Raw genomic sequence first — 20,695 nt, 5'->3', positions numbered from 1 at the left:
GATCATAGATAGGGATTGGTGTGTGGGGACTTGGATCATAGATAGGGATTGGCGGGGGCGTCTGTGGATTCATTCATTCAACCTTAGCCTCACACCGAAGAGGAAACTGCAGAGAACTTGAGCGGCCCCAGGGCAGCAGCTAGTCAGTCAGTGGTAGGGCCGGGTTTAAATCGCACTAGTCAGATTGCAGATGCCTTTCCCAGCCTCTGGGATCTCTTACCCTCACTACTACAGGGTCCCGACCCCAAACGCATGGGCTCTCCGAAGCCCTTTTTTCATGCCCGGCACAGAGCATCCTCTCTGTGGCCCCAAACTAGTCCACTGAGGCGTTGACTCCTCCTTTGACTCCTATGAACCCGTGTGCAGCAGGCCATGTGTGGACGGTGTTCATTTCTTTGTCTGTGGACCTTAGAGACTGGCTCACAGGGTCGTTAAAAGATGCCGCGTTTCGTCTGTCCCCCTTAGCACAGTGGATCCTCACACTGGGCGTGGTGACTCAGGCGCTCAGAGGCGGGTGGATCTCTGAGTTCAAGGCTAGCCTGGTCTACAGAGCGAGTTCCAGGACAGCCAAGGATACACAGAAAAACCCTGTCTGGAAAAACAACAATACAAAGTTTATTTGAGAATTCCGGGGTATTCAGTGGCTGTGTTCCGCACAGGCCCGAGTCCAGAGCAGGTGGCCAGGAGGCAGCAGCTTCTGTTCTCCATTTGTTTCTCAGATGGACACAATCTTTTGTTGTTGTTGTTGTTTTGTTTTGTTTTGTTTTTGAGACAAGGTCTCGCTGTGTAGCCCTGGCTGGCCTGGACCTTGTGAGTATACCAGGCTGGCCTCAAAGTCACACAGATCCGCCTGCCTCTGCTCCCTAGCACCGGGATTAAAGACATCTGGCAGGTTGTACACTTCTTGTCGACAAGGTTTGTGTGTTTCCGAGGATGGAAATTCGGGGAAATTTATTCCCGCCAGAATCCCATCCAGAGAAAAGAGACCACAGGAGAGACAGTGGGTGATAGAGCCACTCACAGTAGGGCAGGGTCAGCAGCACCAGGCAGATAGGTGCGGGACCTCCCTGGTCTCAACCTCCTTCTGCATAATCTAGAAGAAACCGTCCCACCTTGGTTGCACAGGGAGGCCCTGCCTCCCTTTGACGGCTGTGACAGGCGGCACCAAGCTGAGTTGTTCTTGGAGGATGTCCAGCTGGTCAGAGTGCTGGCCTGGCTGCACTCCTTTGAGAGAGAGGAAGCTGTTGAGGGCTGGCCATGGAAATGGTAAAGATAAATGGTTTTCCCTAGCAGGCAGTCAGAACGCCTCTCCCATGTCTAAAGGACGAACCTGGCCTGCGGAAGGCCCAGTGCCCACTATTCAGCTATAGCCCAGAGTGGGAAAACCACTTGCCCCGGGGTCACACAGCACTTGGAGGCTGGAGTACAACCAGTTAGGGAGGGCTCCTGGCAGCAGCTGTGCAGGTTGGCAGTTCTGACATCCTTACTGTCCCTGTCACAGTCCTGCTGTGCTTAACCTGCAAGCCACAGCCACCCAACCCATGAGCTGTCTCTCCTTGATTGGACAACGCCCAGGGGTCAGGCCACAGGCGTGGCTGTGGCCTAGAGAGGAGGCCCAAGTTACACACCCCTCTCCAGGCGGCTGCACCGACTCTAAAGGGTGTCTTTGAACAGATGCAGAGCCAGGCAGCTGCCCTCTTATAGCTGGGTTTGATTGGAAGGGTTCGCTCCACCCCCAGTCCCTAATCCCACTCCCAACCCCTAGCCCCACCCCCAACCTCCCCAGACCCCTTGGTGAGGGCCCCCACTGTAGAGCTCCCAGGTAGCTCAGCTGCTGCAGCCCAGGTGGGAGGGAGCATCCCGAGTCGTCCCCCACCCCCACCCCCACAGTTCCTTGTGTCTGTTCTTGCTCTGCCTACCCCAGTGCCCCCGTGGGTGCAGTAAGCTTGCCCTGAGCTCCCAGCGGGCCACGGTCCCCCTACCCTGCCAGCCAGTTGCTGGTCTTAAAGGTTAATCCCCACTCTGTAGCTGGATCCCAGCCCCTCCCGCCGCAGCCCTTTCCGCCCCAGTTAATTAAATCCGCTCGGCTATTGTCAGAAGAGAAACTCGGGTGTTTATTGCGCCTCCAGAATGTCAAAGGCTCGCACGGTTTGAAGACACGCTGGCAGGGAATAGCACGAGCATATGTCTACGAGGCCGGGGCAGCCAGGCCACTGCCACCTCCGCGACCTGCGGCTGCCGCTGCTCCCGCTGCCGCTAACAGCCTCCTAGACAGGCACTTGACAGGGCCTCGTGTACCAGGGGAGCCCCGGCTGAGCGCCCCCGGGGAGATCAGCTCAGCTCATAAATATCCTGGTCCCAGAGACTTGCTTCACCAAGAGGAATTTAAAACGCAGAGGAAGGAAATAAACGCAGACCCTCCTCCTGCATCACAGGGTGGGGAGCCCCTTAGAAGACCCCGAGGGAACGGCTTCCCCTTCTTTCTCTTTCTCCCCGTCTCATTGTGTGTGCGTTCACATTTTATTACTGGGCAGAAGCGCATGGCTAATTGTGATTTCCCCCCCTCATGGAGTGGGGCGTGAGATGGATGTGTTCATTTTATAGGGATTTTTTGTTGTTCTCCCCCCTAATAATAACGCTTTAAAGATGTTTGACATGTGTAACTAACAGCTGGTTTCCCGTTGTGGAAACTGGCCTTTTATTTCGAAGCAGGTTGAACTGTCATTAGTGGTATAATTAGGTGACTGTCAGTGTAGCGCAGAAAGCTGCTTAATTGTAGAGACGGCGTTGCGAGGGCTCCGTCTTTTCATGGCTATATTTGTTTTAGCTGTTTGAATTTTCATTGTATTTTGGCATTTGGTATGTTGCCTCCGTTTTGTTGGGGTTTTCCTTTCTTCCTGTTTGTAGTGCGTCTGACAGCTGTGTTCATGAGCGCCTCTGGTCCTGAGGACAGCAGGGTCCATGCAGGCGTCGATGCTGGAGCCAGGATGCTGGTCCCACACCCCATGGGCCAGGCTGGAGTCAGGAGCAGGGCCAACAGAAGGCTGGTCACTGGCACAGACCTGACCTCCCCACACGGTCAGCTGGGGATCAGGCTTTATCTATCCCTTAGCCCAGGGTGGTGAGGGCAGCTTTACAGTGTGAGTCCTTAGTATACAGTGTGGCTGGGGGTTACTGGGTGGCCCTCAGCTCCTGCAGTGCCCACCATTGCCCAGGGACCTCCATGGAACCGGAGTTTGGAAGCAGCGAGGTTCTACGAAATTTAGAGTGCTGTCTTTACAAAGTAAAGACTGAGTTTGTCTCTTGTCACCTTTTGCCTGGTCCTGAGCTCCCTCTGGCTGTCTGGTATCACCCGAGGCCCTGAGCCGGGCTAGCTACAGGTCTGAGTCTATTCCCCAGTGCTACCTTGGAACCTCTTAGATCTGGGTGCTATGTGGGGTCTGAGAGGTACTGTGTGGGGTCCCGGGTGCTATGCAGAGTCTGGGATGCCGTGCAGGGTCTTGGGTGCTGTTTGGGTTTTAGGGTGCTGGGCAGTGTGTCTGCTCTGTGTTAGGAAGGATGTAGGAGGTATCTGGCTGACCCCTGACCCCTACTGGATGGCTGCACGCTTTCCCTGGGCACCAGGGTGCCCTGTTTCGAGCTTGCCTGGAGGTGGGTGCCATTTGTCACGGAGACATGCCACAGGAATCTGGGGCTTTCCCTTGGCCATCACAGCTGCCCTAATGTTCCACAGGCCTTTCCCTGACCACAGGTCCCGGGTGTGGATGCTCAAAGTGACCCTGCCTGGACTATCACAGACAGGAAGTGAGGTTCTGCAGGTCAGGTGACTCACCTCCCAACACCCCTACACTAAACTTGGGGTCCAAGTAGTGAAGATATTTGTGGTGAGGAGGAATGGGGAGGATAAATGTAGACTGTATCCTGTGGAGAAGTGAGGTGTAGATTGGGGCTTATCTGGAGCCAAGAAGTTACAGGGGTGGGGTGGGGGGGTGGGGTGGGGGGTGGGGTGGGGTGGGGTGGGGGTTGGCCCAAGAGAGGCTTCAGGGCAGCCAGAGCAGAGCACAGGCCTCTGACAGGGAGTATCTCCTGTCTTCAAACCTAGTCAGCCACAGAGACATCTGACACCTCATAATCCTTTGTGCTATACCTGACAGAGCTGGGGGTTATTGAGTCCCTGCTATACCCCATGTCCACCATGCCCCCATGAGTCGCCCTCTGCCCACCCATGTTTCTATTGCACAGGGGAGGGAGGGAGCCCCAGAGAGATTCAGGCACCATCAGAATCTAAGCATAGGCCAGAGGCTAAGGCCCACTGTTTCCCAGGAGCAGTTCTGCACAGATGGCCAACCTCTGCCTGGCTTCAGAACTAGGTTTCTTCCTGCCCATGGCCGGAGGGAGAAGCCAAGGTTGATGAAGGCCAGGAGTCAGGTTACTGCCACCTCCGGCTTTTTGCATCTCCAGTGGGGCTCTCTGCCAGGCTGCCCTCCACCCTGCCTGTGAACAGGATGGTCTAGTGCTATGTAGAGTCTGGTGGGGGGGGGGGTGCTGCACAGAGTCTGGGGGTTCTGTGCAGGGTCTGGGAGCTCTGCTGGGTCTGGGCTGCTGTGTTGGGTCTTCAGGTGCTGCGTTGGGTCTGGGTTGCCATGCTGGGTCTGAGGATGCTGTGTAACATCTGGGCCCCAGGATGCTACATCTGTGCACCCACCTCTCTCTCTCACCTCAGCTCAGTAGCCTGGCTATGGAGACGGAGGCCTTTGTTCTCTAGTGTCAGAGGCAGTGAGAGGCCCGTGGTTCTTGGTAAGCAGCTGTCTCCCAGCCTGGCCCTGCCAACAGGCTGCTGGGGTTGGGGGGGGAGGGGGTCTCTCCCATGGAATCCTAGGAATACTTTACATACTCTGCCGACACTTGGGAAGTGTCACCAGAGGAGCTGCTGCTGGCTAGGCCTCTCCTGAGTTTTGCAGCAAATGGACAGATGGACCCCAGTAAGCTTTGTGGTTTTAGTGCAGGATGGAAAGTTTGGCCATAAACAGCCATCTCCCCAGTGATAGGCTTCCCCGGACCCCATGTGGACTGGTTTTCACTGGCCTTTGTTCAACAGGTGCATGGTCACTGTTACCAGATTTCTTCTGCAAAGAACAGAGTCACAGAAGGGCTGACTGCCTCATGCAGATGGTCGTAGGCCAGGAATCTTAGCAGTGGGATTCGGACCTGGGCCTGCCCTTCCCTAAGCCTTAGGTCTCTTAATCTATTAGCCCTGTCGCTTGTCCTGGGGACTGTCACCTGCTCCACTGTGCTAACGGTGGTGTGTGCGCACACGGTCTCGCCTCAGCCTTGGTACACACAGCCCCTTGCTCATTCAGAGCCCCACACCCAACCCTCTCACCCTTGTGCTGGTCACCCCGACCCATCACGGTCCTGTCCATGTTTTCCTGCAATGCCTTGGAGCTCCTGAGACTAGGGGTGGGGTGGGGGGCATCTCCCAGCTGAGCAATAAGCTCTCTCCAAAACGATGGGTCCAATTCAGGGGTTCTCCTTTGCTGCTTGTCTCCAACATGGTACAGGTGCACACACAGCGGCACAGAGGGGGCACGTGATCAGCAGGTGCCCATCCGTTGGATGATCAGCCAACAGTTGTACAGAGTGAGTACATTCCCTAAGCCAGTTGGATGGAGGGATTAAGTCACTAGGGAGCCCAGGGTTTAGGATTCTGTCTGCGTTGGACTTCCCTAGACAGAGACAGCTTGTAAGAGAAATCCCAATAGTGTCAGCCTGGTGCTCAGTCTTCAGGGTATCACAGTAGGTAGGGCCAGGGCAAGGAAACCGTGAAGTAGAGCAGTTCACCAGAGGGCCCGCCCAGGGGGCGGGGCTTCTGCCCAGAGCGAGGCAAAGGCTCCCGAAGCCGGACCCACCCATTTCTATTGAAGCCCAGCTGGGGCCAGCTCTGGGGTCTCGCCAGACACAGCAGTGCTTTGTGTCCAGGCTCCTTCTACAGCCACCGGGGTGGGGGTGCTTTGTATTGTAAATTTCCATGGAGAATTATGTCTTAATGTATGGTAATCCACCGACTCAGGGGCTGCGCTGTCCTCATGCCTGTGGGAGTCTAGACCCGCCCCTGGGTGAGAGCTGGAGGGCGTAGGTGACGTGTAGGGGTCAAAGGGGCGTGTCCTGGAGACCCAGGGATTTCCCAGTGTTGAGCTTTTAGAGACCCACGGAGGCAGGTTGTCTGGCCTGCCTCCTGCTTTCTGGCCAGCCCTACAAGGAACCTGACTCTGGTCTTAAACCAGAACTGACCATGGGGCTCTCAGCTATCAGGTACTAGCTTGGAGTGAGCGACGGCACATTCGGGGCCACACTGAGGGATGTCTCTGTGTCCCTGCTCTGTTGGGGGGTTGGGGGGATGCTAGAGTAGGTGTCGGGGCCATGGAGAGATCCGGTGATCAGGCGTTCAGTGGCTTTCCATTCAGTCTCTGGAGGAAGGGGGACAGCCCAGGAGCTCCCCTGGGAAGAATAAGCCGTGTGATCAGATGACAGGTACCAAGGCCCTGGGGCTGGGGCTTGGCTTCAGTCCCAGCTGTGGATTTTCCTACTCTTGAATGGTTCTTTGGCTATTTATTGGGCTCAAGTCGCTATAGGGAAGCAAAGGAGAGGAGGTGGCCGGCTGATGGGACAGTCCAGTTTCTAAGTGGGGCAACTGCTGGTAAGGGGCAGAAAGGGTGAGTGAGCTCAGCAGGGCAAGGGCAGGCACTGGCACAGGAACCTTGAGCAGAGGGGATAAAGCCACAACAGCTACTACCTCAGAAAGGGAAAAGTACTTTGGACCCCTCCCCTCCCCTTGGCTGCCTCCTGCCCCCTTCTCCCTCCTCTCCTCCCTCCCTTCCCTCTCCTTCCCCTCCCTCTTGCCCCCTCCCCTGCCTCCTGTCCTCCTCCCTTTCCCCTTGCCCCCTCCCCTCCTTTCTGGCTCCCTTCCTCCTGTGCGCACTCCCCACCCCCACCCCCCCCACCCCCCCCCACCCCCGATCAGCAGCAGCACTAGTTTCAGAAGCCAGGAATTGGCTTTTGCACATACATTAGCTACCTTCCCCATCACTCCCAGGAAGGCTGAATTCCCCCGCAGAAGCGAGGGTCTGGCAGGGTGTGTATGTGTATAAGACATCCCGCAGCATTCTGTACAGAGACCGCCTGCATCTAGGTCTGGGACTGTGGAGGGCGCCCCTGCTGTGTTCCCATGGGTACAAATGCTGCAGCCTGTGCAGGAAGCCCTCCTGTTATTTTCCAGTCCCTCCGTGAAGGAGCAGACCAAATGCTGGTGGGCAGGCGATTTTTGGAGGTATCGGACCCACAGTGCCACAAGTGCTAACGAGCTGCCTCTTTTTTTTTTTTTTCTGTGTAATTTGAGACTGAGTCTCACTGGAGTTTCCAAGCTTGGCCTTTGAATCTATTGCTCAGTCTCCCAGGCAGCCTGAGCCACCACACCCTCACCCTCCAGAAGGACTGGTGATGGGGGGGAGGTACCCTACGTGCCTGACACACAGGTGGACTGCCTGGAGACAGGGGGGAAGTAAGGCCAGTGTCCTGGCATCAGGGGTCAGATTTGCCAAGCCAGGGGGAGGTGATGATAGAGGCCAAGCTTGGACAGGATGAAAACCTGTTCACCCCTGGCAAGTCTGAGCCATAGGCATGGCCGAGAAGGGCTGGCATTGCAAAGAGCTTCCCAGAGTGTGGAAAGAACCTTCCGTGGAGCTCCACCAGGCTAGGGAGGAGACGGGGCTGGGTACTTATTGAGGGGCAGACACCAAAGGAACTGGAGTGGACCACATCGCTTTCTGGACCTTTCTGAGTCTAGGGCGAATGAGACTGATTTTCTTGCCTAGGTCACCAGCCTGCTTTCTGTTACCTCAGCCTTCTAGAGCAGGAAGGATGGATGTCCTGTCCCCGCCCCCTCCAGCTGACAGTCCCCAGTGTATAAAAACACAGTCCCTGGGCTGCATCTCCCATGGGAAGATGGGGCTGGCCGGGGAATCTGTGTTTTCCAAGTCCCGAGAGGAGGCCTTCTGTAGGAAACAGATCCTGTAGTCTGGGGTGTCTGGGGTGGAGATGCCAGGCTTCCCCGGGGCCTCTGTTCTCACATAGCTATAGCAGCAAGCGAGGCGAGAGCAGTCGGTGCCCCCCAGCCAGCAGGAGCCTGGTGTCATCTCACCTAGCTCTTTGAACCTGGCAAGTGCGCGCAGATGCATTTATCACCCGCACAGGCTTTGAAAACATTCCCCCCTCCTCCCGGGGTGGCAGCACCCCCTGATTAATGTGTCTCTGCAAGAAGGAGCGTGCCAACATTCCACATGACCTTGGCGCCCCAGTGCCTCTGCCTTCAGGGTGGTTCTCAGCTGCCGACGTTGGCTGAGGTTCAGAGGTCAGGGAGGTCCTCTAACCTTTGAACATTGAGTTCAGAGCCAGAGGTGGGGTTCCGTGGTTCTCTTGGGGGCTGGACAAGTACCAGGAGGACCCAGGGTAAGGGCATTGTCCCGCATAGTTGGCGTGTAGGGTAACCTTTGCCCTGACTGCACAGGTCTCTGCAGAGCTGACACCTTGGCCAGCGTACACCAAGTGCAGGCCTCTGTGCTGATGGATACGCATCCGTTCACAATTCAGGGCATCTGGGGCCGGGATGGCCTGTCTCACACAGCACCCTTGTCTCTTAGCACCTTCGCCCCCTGGAGCCCGTCTGCACAGCCCACAGTTGGTCGACTGCCTCGTCACTTAGCTGTTCCGAGCCAGCGACCGGGAGGCCCTGCACACTGGCATTTGCTGAGCGTAAAAATTCAATTAATTCCAGAAGGCAGATTAAATATAAGTGAGTTTTAATAATTTGCTGTAAAGTCGGAGATTACCGTGGGCACGAAGAGAGGAACACATGTGTGTGTGTGTGCCTGAGCGGGCTGGCACAGCCCCAGGGACCCAGCTGGGGATTATGCTGGGGTAGCTTCCCAGAGCCTTGCTTCTCCCACCCCCCACTCCGGAACACTGCCCTGCCCTCCCGGGGAACCCTTCCACTGAGATGCTTACCTGAGTTCTCCAGCTGAGATTCTAGGGAACAGCGGCTGGGAGTAGCCCAGCCCTCAGCATCTTCAGTTCTTGGCAGGAAGTGTCAGACTGAGAGCAGTGTGTATCCCGCTGTGAGCAGGCCCCAGCTCCTCAGAGGCCTCCACCCCGAGACTCACCTCTCTGCCAGTGACTACTAATGTTCTTAGGTCAGGGTTTAGTGTGACTTTGCTTTTATAACATTTTTAAAAATTTTTTTTCAATAATTTATTTTTTTAATTCATTTTACATCCCAGTCAGGTCTCCTCTCCTCACAGTTCCACCCTTGCAAATCCCTCTCCCATTATCCCCTCCCCTTCTTCTCAGAGAAGGGGACCCCCCCCCTTGTGTACCACCCCACCCTGGGATGTCTAGCCCTAGCAGGACTAGGCACATCATCTCCTGCTGAGGCCCAACCAGGAAGTCCAGGTAGAGGAAGGGAATCCAATGTCCCATGACAGAGACAGCCCCGGGCTCTGCTCCAACTGTTAGGGGACCCACATGAAAACCAGCTGCACATCTGCAACAAATGTGGAGGGGGCCTAATTCCAACCAACTTTATTTTATTTTGAGCCAGGCTCTCTTGTAGCTCAGGCTGGTCTTGGAAGTCACTATGTAGCTGAGGATGACCTTGAACCCCTGATCCTCCTGCCTCCGCCTCCCAAGTGCAGGGATTACAGGCTTGTGCTGCTATGCCCTGTTTATACCATGCTGGGATTGATCCTATCCCAGAGCTGCATACATGCTAGGTCCACAAGCTGCAACCCCCAACCCAGGTGTAGCTTTTTTAGAAAGTCATACAGAGAGAGAATGAATGGGGCTGCTGACCCTAAGACCCAGGGCCTCCAGCACATGTGTGTGCATTCACACACCACACACATGCACACATATACATGCACACACATGTGCATACCTACCACACACATGTACACACCACACACACACATGCACACATATGCACATCCCACACACATGCACGTGCACACACACACACACACACACACACACGCCTGTGCACACCATTTAGACAAACACCACACACACACACACACACCTACCACACAAGTGCTAATGTGAACTCACACATGCAAACTCACCCATAGACACACACCTAATCACACCCTCCCTCCCCGCAAGCCAAAAAGCCAGCTACTCCCAACCCCCAACCAGTGCCCAGTCCTGAAGCCTCCAGATCTTGCATTTTGTCTTACCCACCTCCCAACTAAAAACAAAACAAAAAGCAGAGTCCCGTCCCCCCCCCCCCCCCCCGTGGAGCCATCAAAGTGAAGCCTGCCCCAGAAAAGGCAGTTGGTAGAGGGGTGTCTGGAGCCTCCCTGGTGGCGGCTGGGGGGAGGGCGCATCGGAGGGAGCATCTTTTATGTAGGGACCGTGATAACCCACTAAGTACAAACCGCCATTTCAAAGCGCCTTCATCGCCACCCACGTCCCACTGCGATGTCTATAGATTCCTTTGTCACCTTCAATTGGCCCTAATTACGGAGCCGGAGGCTGCCCTATCAGCTTCACTCTTGTCATGAAATCCTGAGGGCATGCCACGGGGACAGAGACACAGGCTTGCCAGCTGCACAGCCCGCAGACTGGCCTTGGGTCTTTGTGTGTGCGCCTGTGTGTGCACTCTCCCCCCCCCACCCCCACGCACGCACACGTTTGGAGGCCTGCACTCCCCTGTCCTGTGTGCTTTGGCTGGCTGGGTCTTCTGGATTTGGGGTTGGGGGGAGCAGGATGGAGTCCCCCCCCCCAAACACACACACACACACACCCCATAGGCCTCCCAGCTGAGAACTGGCTAGCGGGGCTGTGCATATGGTAAGCAGGCTGAGCTGCTGGCTAGGCCGCCCGAACACCTGCAAAGATGAAAGGCCCAGCCAAGCGCCGCACACCCGGCCTTCCCTCCACGCCGCCTGTAATACCCTAATTATGCTGTGTTTGTTTCAGTAATTTACACTCTCTGGGTACTGGTCCATCAATAATGGATGTATTACCTGTCTGGGGGAAGGTTTGGAAGATCCGGGAAGCAGAGGGTGGGGGAGGCAGTGGCCTTCTCCCCAGCAGTCTTTTCCTTCCAAGCTCCTTGCACAAGGTGATGATGTGTTTGGAATCGCCGGCAAGGAGGCCGGTTCTCCGGTTCTCTGTACACTTTCCTGTCCTCCCTCTCCTTGCCCCCTCCCCGCTTTTATGTCTTTTTAATATTTAAAGCCGTCGTCGTCGTTGGGCTGAGCCATAAAATTCTTTCAAATCAAATTTTATTCTCCAATCTCGAGTTCTGGCTTCCCTCTGGCGGGAAGAGTGGGTTGGGGGGGGGGGCAGGGGCTGCAGCAGTAGGGAGTGGGGGAGGGGAGGGGCATTCTGTTGCGTCCTAGTGCCTGGTGTCAATGGTGTGGAGGGGCATGGGGAGGTAACGGGGGGTGGGGGGGGGTGGGGAGGTGGGGGTTGCTAGGACTTGTGCTTGAATCCGGTGCCGCTTGAGAGAGTCATCCCAGACCACCCAGGGAAGGATGGTCACTGAGTATTCTAAGTCCACATCCAGTCAGGAGGTTTGCCTGGATGTATGTCTACGTACCATGCCCGGTGGCCAGGAGGTCAGAAGAGGGTGTCGCATCCTGTGGAAGTGGAGTTGCAGATGGTTGTGAACAACCCTCTGGGTGCTGGGAATCAAACCCAGGTGCTTAAAGAGTGACTTGTACTCTGAGCTATCTTTTAAAAGTGAGAGCAGAAGGGGCCAGCTGAGCTTTGCTGCTTGCGGCTTGTCTTGTCTTGTCTGGGGAGGGGCTGGCAGGACCTGAGAAGTGTGTCTTCTAGATACAGATCACTTCCTGGGTCCCAGAGGCCTCTCTCCCTGTTGGTCTCAGGCCCGTCCAGGTGGCTCTGAGCCATGCGCCTGAGGACCTCAGCCCTTCCTTTAGTCTTGCTGGTGACTCTGTGGTGAATCAGGTCATAGTCTTTGGTTGGAGCCTGGAGCCTACAGCTTGGAGATCTGGTCCATGCTTTGTGGGGGACAGTGGCTTCCACTGTTACACATGGCCTCTCCAGACTTCTCTTGCATTCCTTTGCTGGTTCCGGGGTGTCTTCTTGTGCTCTTAGCTTAAGTCTAGGACCCTTCCATGACATTACCACTGTGGGTCCTCCTGGACTTCCTTTGTAAAGCTGACTTCAATGTCACTTAAACTACCCCGGGGGCCAGCGAGACAGACTTTAGCTGTGACCCAGGTATTGCGCTTAGGGGTTTGCCCCACTGCTGACGTAAGGAATGTAGGCCGGGTGCCAGCCTGCTTGGGTTCTTTTTCCTGCCTCTGCCACTCCTTGACTGTGTGGCAAGGGACTCAACCTCCCTGTGACAACGCACACCTACCTGTAAAAAGAGGATAAGCCTCACCTCAGAGGACAGCGGGAGCTGGCATGGAATAATTCACGTGGTGATGCCATTGATAGTAAATTTCTGTCTGGGTGTGGTGCCTGCAAGTCTCAGCGCTGGGTAAGTGGAGGCTGGATAATGCGGAGCTCCAGGCTAGCCTGGGCTACTTCAGCCCTCATCCTTTAAAAAAGAAAAAAAAAATTGAATTTCCTATCAGTCATCTTTGATACCTCAGGAGTGTCTCCATTCAGAGATCAGGACCCTGGGCCTGCTGGGATAAATTTAGGGGTTCGAATCTGGTGTCTGGAATTGAATGGCTTGACTTCCAGCTCCCTTCCTAGAGGCTAGGCACCCACAGGCAAGTTAGTTCCTCTGGGTGCTTCAAGCAGGAGGAGTTGGGTTCAGCCAGACCTCTAGTCCTGATTCTCCAAGGCCGTTCTCTTCCAGTTCTTCGGTTCAGATGGCCTGGGTCACAGTGTCAATGGTCCTGCTTCACATAAAATCACACACTTAGGTCCCGGGGTTGGGGTCTTAACCCCGAGTTGTCTGTTCTCCCCCATAATAGCCCGCTGGATATTGGCTCCGACAGGGGCTCCAGGATCAATCGCTGCCCTCCTGGGAGCAGGGCCAGTCCAGCTGTCTGGCAGCTAAACCTCCTGGTCTAGAGTGCAGCTGGGCTTGGTGGGCTCCCAGGGCCCACCCCCACCCACCCCCACCCACCCCACCCCACCCCACCGCCTAGCCACGCCTTGCTCTGAGCTTTGCCTATGGAAAGCTTAACTTGTGACAGTCAGCCCCATGCTCACACCTGGGCTCCAAGGGTCCCTGTTGTCACCTCTTCTCTCCCTTGCCTCACGCCCATAGACCCTGCCCTCTGAGGGCTACGCATGCCCAAGCTCAGCTTCCCGCAGCAGCTTCCTTTTGATTTTAGATAATTCCAGAAAACAGAGAGAGAGAGAAATAAGTGTCCCCCCCGGTGGGGGTCTGGATGAGCCCCTCTTTATTGCGCCATCCCATGCGGAGGCAGAGCCGATTAAAGCCTGGCCTCCAGCCAGCTCACATGACCTGAGCGGTCCTGTGTGTGTGTGTGTGTGTGTGTGTGTGCACACGCTCGCGTGTGCGTGTCTGTCTGTCTGTCTGTTTGTGTTCTGCAGACTGGAGAATGCAAAAGAGGACAGCCCTCTGCTCGGGGTAGGGATACATTGGATGCATCAGAGCTGGAATGTTCTGGTCTGTGGACCGCATCCCCTTGGGCAGTATCTGTAGGGCCCAGGCTGCACAAAATGAAAAAGAAAAAGAAAAAAAAAAGGAAGAAAAAAATGTAAAGAGCGAATGGGAGAAATAAAGGGGTGAATGTCGATGCGGAGCCCCAGTTGCTGGCAGATGGTACTGGTATTGGAGAAATGAAAATATATGTAGTAACTCACTATTTACCAGTGCTGATTTCTTACCCCAAGATAGAGCCTTCCCCTGGTCCTCTTCACACACCATCTGCACATTCATAAAATACATTACAGCGGAATTGATGGGCGACAGAGTGCAAGAGGCTCTGGATGTTCGCACTGCTCAGGCAGGGGATGTGGGAGGAAGTACCACGGGCCTGCGACCACGCCCCACGACCACGCCCCACGGCCACGCGCCTGCGACCACGCACCTGCTGGGCCTTGAGGATGGGTTTGTGGGCGGTCTCCCATCTTCAGCTCCGCTTCAGCGATGTATGCAGCCGGGACCGAGCATGGCTTCTTTCCCTGATGTGGTTTACAAAGCCTGAGTGGGGATTGCCAGGCAAAGCCCTGGACTGTGGTTCCTGTGGGGGTCAATATAAACTGGAGTACGGAGTCTGAGTTCGAGGCCGGGTGTTGCCCCTTCCTGGGCCTTATCTGCTCATCCTAGGCCTTCCTGCACAAAACCTCAAGCTTGTGTGGTTTCTAGCCTTGCCAGGCCACTGTTGACAACTGCTCCCCTGTGGCAAACCAGTCCCTTCAGTGGCCGGAGACTGTTCTCAGCAGTGACAGGTCCCACAGCTGAGCACAGTCTCCATCTGGCCCCTTGCATTCGCGAGTGTTTGCTGAGACAGAGCTGGGCTTCTAGGAGCAGAGTGTCCCCTCTGGGACGTTAGCTGGGAGGGCGGCCTTGGGCCCGCTTGAAGCCATGGATATGAGCAGACCCAATGTCCTGCTAATCCACTACCCTTGCCTGCTCCGTACCTTGGAGCTGGTACCCCATGCCGGCCCTTGAGGCTGCTAATTGTCAGCGTGTGACGGGCTTTATGACTAGCCAGAGCCCCACATCTGGTCAGTTTGCTGTATCAGTAATCGAGCCTTTGCAACCGGGCCAGCTCCCTAGGGGAAGCGATTAAGGCTCTCCTCTGTCGGGGATGAGCCAGCAGAACCCAGGACCTTCATTATTTCCCAGGACTGATGGCCCCATCTGTGACCTTTGCTGGATCAAGAAGGATCACTGAGAACATTCTGTTTCCGGAGTTTTCAAGCTGCAAACGTCCCCTATGGACAGGAGCAGCAGCCTGAGAGCTGCCATCCATTATGAACAGGGCATGCCTTCCTGGAAGAGGAGGCAGCCCCTCACCTCGAGGACTCCCTCATCCCCTTCAGGGTGAGTGCTCCACAGCTGGGGGAGGAGCTAGTTTGCAGAAGGCTGGGTGCAGGTGGGTGGGCCCAGGTACCTCCTTCCTGTCTCTTGCCTCAGCCATCCTGATTCCTGTGGTTCAGACTGTTGACAGCATAGTACCTGCTTCCCAGCTTCTCTCTCAGGCTCAAGCGTGCACTATGGAGACCCAGAAGAGCATCCAGGGTCCTGAGGGTCTGAGCAGTTCCAGTGGTCTTCAGGTGAAGCAGGGCTTTTGAGTTGCAAGCCAGCTTATCTGAGGGAAGCAGAGTGAGAGTGGAGGGCTAAGGCCTGTAGTATGAGTGGGTGGGGCGGGGTGGAGCTGGGACACTGAGTGGAGTGGGCGGAGCCTGGCAGCTGGTACTCTGAGTGGGTGGGGCCTGATGGAGCTGGGATTTTTTGAGTGGGTGGAGCCTGTTGGAGCTGGGACTCTGAGTGGGTGGAGCCTGATGGAGCTGGGATTCTGAGTAGGTGGAGCCTGATGGAGCTGGGATTTCTGAGTGGGTGGAGCCTGTTGGAGCTGAGACTGAGTGGGTGGAGCCTGTTGGAGCTGGGATTTCTGAGTGGGTGGAGCCTGATGGAGCTGGGATTTCTGAGTGGGTGGAGCCTGATGGAGCTGGGATTTCTGAGCTGGTGGAGCCTGGTGGAGGTGGGATTCTGAGTGGGTGGGGCTTGGCAGAGCTGGATTGCTGTTAGGTGGGGCTTTGTGGAGCTAGAATGCTGAGTGGATGGGGCGTTGTGGAACGGCAGGATTCTTGGCATTCACTAGTTTCTCAAGGGAATACCGCTTATGAATGTGACATGTATGTGTACGCACGTAAATGTGTGTGTCCAGGACCTGGCCTCCAAGGAGCCCGAGTTCCAAAGGATAGCCCTCTTCTGCCCTTCTCCAGTGAGCAAGGGTATTGCTCTCCCAGCGTGTTGTCCCTGGTGTGGGCAGACACTCAGCTCAAGGAAGCAGAGACTTGGAACTCTAGCGGCAGAGTTATGGGCGTATTCCTGTGGTGTTGAAGCTTTTCAAAGTGTTGGAGATTTCGTCTGGACCAAACGGGAAAAAGTCTTTCTTCTCTGTGGCACACTTTCTGCCTAACCAGGGTGTCTTAGTCAGGGTTTCTATTCCTGCACAAACATCATGACCAAGAAACAAGTTGGAGAGGAAAGGGTTTATTGAGCTTACACTTCCACGTTGCAGTTCATCACAAAAGGAAGTCAGGACTGGAACTCAAGCAGGTCAGGAAGCAGGAGCTGATGCAGAGGCCATGGAGGGATGTTTCTTACTGGCTTGCTTCCCCTGTCTTGCTCAGCCTGCTCTCTTATAGAACCCAAGACCACCAGCCCAGGGATGGCACCACCCACAAGGGGCCCTCCCCACTTGATCACTAATTGAGAAAATGCCCCACAGCTGGATCTCATGGAGGCACTTCCCCAACTGAAGCTCCTTTCTCTGTGATAACTCCAGCCTGTGTCAAGTTGGCACACAAAACTAGCCAGTACACAGGGCTACAAAGACAGAACGTTCTAGATCTGTAGTGCCCCCTAGCCTCAAACTGTTGAGCCTCCACACTGAACAACTGAGGCTTTAGTTTACTGTACCTCATGTCTTCTAGAGGCTGAACAGCTCCAAGTGCCTGGTCCCTATGAAGGCCTTGCTCAGTGGGCCACGGGCGGCCCCAGCATGCCCAGCCTGCGTCCTCTGCTTAGGCAAGGCAGCTCCCAGAATGGGCGCTGCGGACATGGCAAGCCCTTGGGACACTTAGGTTTGTTTTCATGTTCCCACGTGGAACTTGTCACCTGTGTCTCCTGTGTGCGATGACTATGTGAAGACCTCAGATCTGCATTTGTGGACAAACTGGGGACCTGTTCTGCCTTACACAAAAAGATGACCAACCATAGCGCGCGCGCGCGCACACACACACACACACACACACAGAGAGATTAGTCTCAGATGCATAGGGTTCTCTGATTGGGGGAAGGCAGCTCTGAGGGATGTTCCGTAATCCCCAGTGGTTACCCCATCTTTTCTAGGTCTCTTCTCCCCACTGGTCAGATAGCCCAGGGAGATTTAGATGTCCTTCGATTCCATCTTCGAGAGTTGAGTTGCAAAGAAGCCAGGATCTCTTATCTCTTTCTAAGTCCCTTTGAAGATTTGTTTTTCTTCTTTATTTGATTTATTGAGACAGAGTGTCTCTGTGTAGCCCTGGCTGTCCTGCATCTAACTCTGTAGCCTAGGCTGGCCTCAAACTCAGAGATCCTCCTGCCTCTACCTCAGCCTCATGGATGCTGGCATGAGAGGTGTGTTCCACCTCTGCCCAACCCCTTCAAAAACTTGGAAGCTGAGCTCAGAGACCACAAGAAACCTGCTGCTGGTGGCAGAATGACCAGCCAGGGAGATGAGACCTGCTCTGGGTGTTCTGTCGCCATGGTGACTATTACCTACCTGAACAAACCTGTTCTCACTGGGTGCCCTGACAGGAGTTCCCTGTCTAGCAGCTGGCTGGAGGCACCTGCCCTGCTCTTAGTAACCTAGATCTTGACTTGGCTGTTGGGGCCCCACCCATCTGAGTGAGCTCGGCTGCCCTTCACCTCAGTCTCCTAATCCGAGAAAGGACCACAGTGGCTGCGGACGGAATGCGAATGATGTAACTTCCCACGATTGCCAAGGTGGGATCCTCCTTGCACCGGCCAGCCTCCTCAGAGACAATTAACCAGCACCTTTCACTCCTTCCACCCCCCCTTCCGCCCCTAGAGCCGCCCATCCAAGCAGGGGTGGTGGCTGCCTGTAGACTTAGCAGCTGCCTCTCGGTTTCTTCAGCCAGGATTGAACAGACCCGGTGACACCAGGCTCTCCACGGAGTCCTTCAGGCCAGATGCCTTGATTTTTTTTTTTTTCCTTCCCAAGGGGCCTGATGTCATCTTGGGAACAGCCTGGAAGGGGCAGGAGTCAGGGAGGAGTTATTTCCACTGCTGCCCCTCCCTCGCCCCTCCCTTGGCCCGCCCACCCCTCTGACCTGACCCTGGCATCTCCCACAACCTCTCTTTCCACTTGCTTCCCCACCCCACCCCCACCCCCAGGCCCTGCCCTGGGCCAGCACGGTCTGTATGAATGTCTAATCTCCAATTTTATTCTGCTGGGCTGCAGCCCATTTGCATAATCCACCCAGGCACCCTGGTTCTAATTGCCCACAACTCTGCAGAAAGATCATGTGGTTAAGTGGTAAATCATAATTAGATAAATAATTGGTTTGGCCACAGCAAGCTGCTTCTGTTTCACCTGCCATCTGCCGGACCCGGTTTCTCTTCTGGCCAGAACAATGCGGTTCTGATGACAGAGCACACTGCTGCTCCCTTGTGGGGGAGGAGGGGGCCGAGGGGAGGGGCTTGGAAGCGGAGCCTGGAAAAGTGCCCGATTGCCGGGGTCTCTTTCCCCAAGCCAGGCATGCCCCGCGTTTGCCATTCATCATCCTGTCTGGGTAATGGGGAGAGGGGAGCTCTGGATCTGCTGCAGAAAGAGAGGCTTGGGTCTGAGCAGAGGGGGCCAGGACTGGCCTGCTTGGACCTGGGCTCACCTGTGTAGGGCCAACCTGGGGCCTCATTCCTTGGGGGCTCCGAGGGAGTTGGTGGGCAGAACTGGAGCAGGCAGGCCTCCCTGCCTGCCCTCCATGGTCAGCTTACCCATCTGGTGTTTGCTGGAAGTTCCTTTTTCTCCACACTGTAGGCCCATCTGTGAGCCACGTCTCTGGGGGAATTGGGATGCTGGACTGGTCGGTCGCTTGGCTGGGTCTTCCTGGGGCTGCCAGCTATTCAGGGGCTGGTCCTCTGCTGGTCTTCAGCCCTCTGGATACCACAGCTGCTTCCAGTCGCCCTTCCTTTGCCCATCCTCACAGACATTAGTGCCTGTGTTCTCCAGAGCACCTGAATGGGACCATGCCCTGGCTGAGCTGTCTGGTGTGTGGGTCCATGGGCTCTCTAGCCTGTCCCTTACTCCTGTCCATGTGCTGTAGACTTGTGAAGATCGAAGGACAGATTAGATCAAGAGTTGTACTGCATACCCACTGCCTGGTGACTGGTGTTCTACCCCCTGGTGAATGTGGATTTGTGTGTGTGTGTGTGTGTGTGTGTGTGTGTGTTTGGGGGAAGGGCATGCTTGCTTCCATTTACAGGCTATGCCTGGCACCCAAATGGAACCAGGGTGTGGTGGGGCAGACTCCAAGATGGTTTCCAGGAGGGCAGGCTTTCCAGGATCTTAGGAGGGCAGCCCTCTGTGCCTTCTCAGACCCGTGCTTCTGACTGAGGGCTGAATATTGATGGGTACCAAGATCCTCCTCTTCCAGGCCTTGATTCCAGGGCCTTCCGGAGTTTGCATGCTCAGCGGCTGAGGAAGCTGCCCTTCTCTTCAGACTCCAGGTTTGCCTTCTCGACTCTGTGGAGGACAGTCTGGGTGTTCGGGAGCACACCTGAGACTCCGAGCCCTATGGGAATGAGGGCCGCCACAGCGCACATCTGTGTGCTCCTGAAGCCCACGGTTGTGTCTGGGGTGCCTCAGGATGGGCTCCGTATGTCTAAGCTATAGGAGAGTTAAAGTCTGTGGTTTTTACCAGCCCATTCTTTATCCTTTTTTTCTTTTTTCTTTCTTCTCTCTCTCTTTCTCTCTCTCTCTCTCTCTCTCTCTCTCTCTTTCTCTTTCTCTCTCTCTTTCTCCTAGAACTAATAGAGACCCACCTGCCTCTGCCATCAGAGTGCCAGGGCTAAAGGAGGTGTGCGCCACCACTGCCAGCTTCGTCTTCTTTGCATTCATCATCCACTTTCCTTCCTTCCCTGCATCAGTCGCTCGTTCCCCATCTTTCTTCATCTGCCTGCTCATCCATCTATTTGTCCATCAACACATCCATCCATCCGCCTATCTGTCCATCAACCCATCCATCCATCCATCCATCCATCAACCAATCCATCCATCCATCCATCCGCCTATCTGTCCATCAACCCATCATCCATCCTTCCATCCATCTGCCCATCTGTCCATCAACCCATCCATCCGCCTATCTGTCCATCAACCCATCATCCATCCTTCTATCCATCTGCCCATCTGTCCATCAACCCATCCATCCGCCTATCTGTCCATCAGCCCATCCATCCATTCATTCATCCATCTGTCCATCAACCAATCCATCCATCCATCCATCCACCTATCTGTCCATCAACCCATCCATCAACCCATCCATCCATCCATTCATCCATCTATCTGACTGTCTATCTATCTATCTATCTATCATTCATCCATCCGTCTGTCATCCATCTACGCATCCATCCATTTATCCCCCTGCCCACCTGACCATGTGCATACCCATCCATTCTTTTCCCAGCCTTCTATCCATCTTCCTTCCTTTTGCCACTACCCACTCTTCTGCCCTCCCTCCTTCCGTCTTCCCCTCCCTCCCTCCCTTCTGTGTCCCTCCCATATCTCTCCCCCAATCCCTCTGCTTTTGTACCTGAGTTTGGGACCTGAGCAGCTTTGGTCTCAGCCCCCTGCTGACTGTGAAGTGAGGCCCTAAAGCAGCTTACTGGGGATGGGGAAGAAACTGGGTTCACGGTGTTCTAGACTTGGCTTTTCAAACCTCTCTACTA

At 55.2% G+C, this 20,695-nt stretch overlaps 1 protein-coding gene across 8 annotated transcripts in view; it reads left to right on the top strand.

Moving 5' to 3' along the window:
* The window catches only part of Gse1 (Gse1 coiled-coil protein), a 365,720-nt gene that overhangs the window by 288,847 nt on the left and 56,178 nt on the right, over positions 1 to 20,695 (top strand). For 2 of the 8 annotated variants that reach the window (XM_052166227.1, XM_052166228.1), the window contains exon 2: positions 14,864 to 15,061. The exons of the other annotated variants lie outside the window; for them this stretch is intronic. In XM_052166227.1, the coding sequence (XP_052022187.1) occupies positions 14,992 to 15,061 (70 nt within the window). In that variant the 5' untranslated portion in view covers positions 14,864 to 14,991. The remainder of the gene's footprint in view (positions 1 to 14,863; positions 15,062 to 20,695) is intronic. 8 annotated transcript variants of the gene reach the window in all.

Source organism: Apodemus sylvaticus, chromosome 21 (assembly GCF_947179515.1).
Source record: "Apodemus sylvaticus chromosome 21, mApoSyl1.1, whole genome shotgun sequence".
Classification (NCBI taxonomy): Eukaryota; Metazoa; Chordata; class Mammalia; order Rodentia; family Muridae; genus Apodemus; species Apodemus sylvaticus.
Note: the sequence above shows the minus strand (reverse complement) of the source record. Positions and strands in the feature narration are given on the sequence as shown.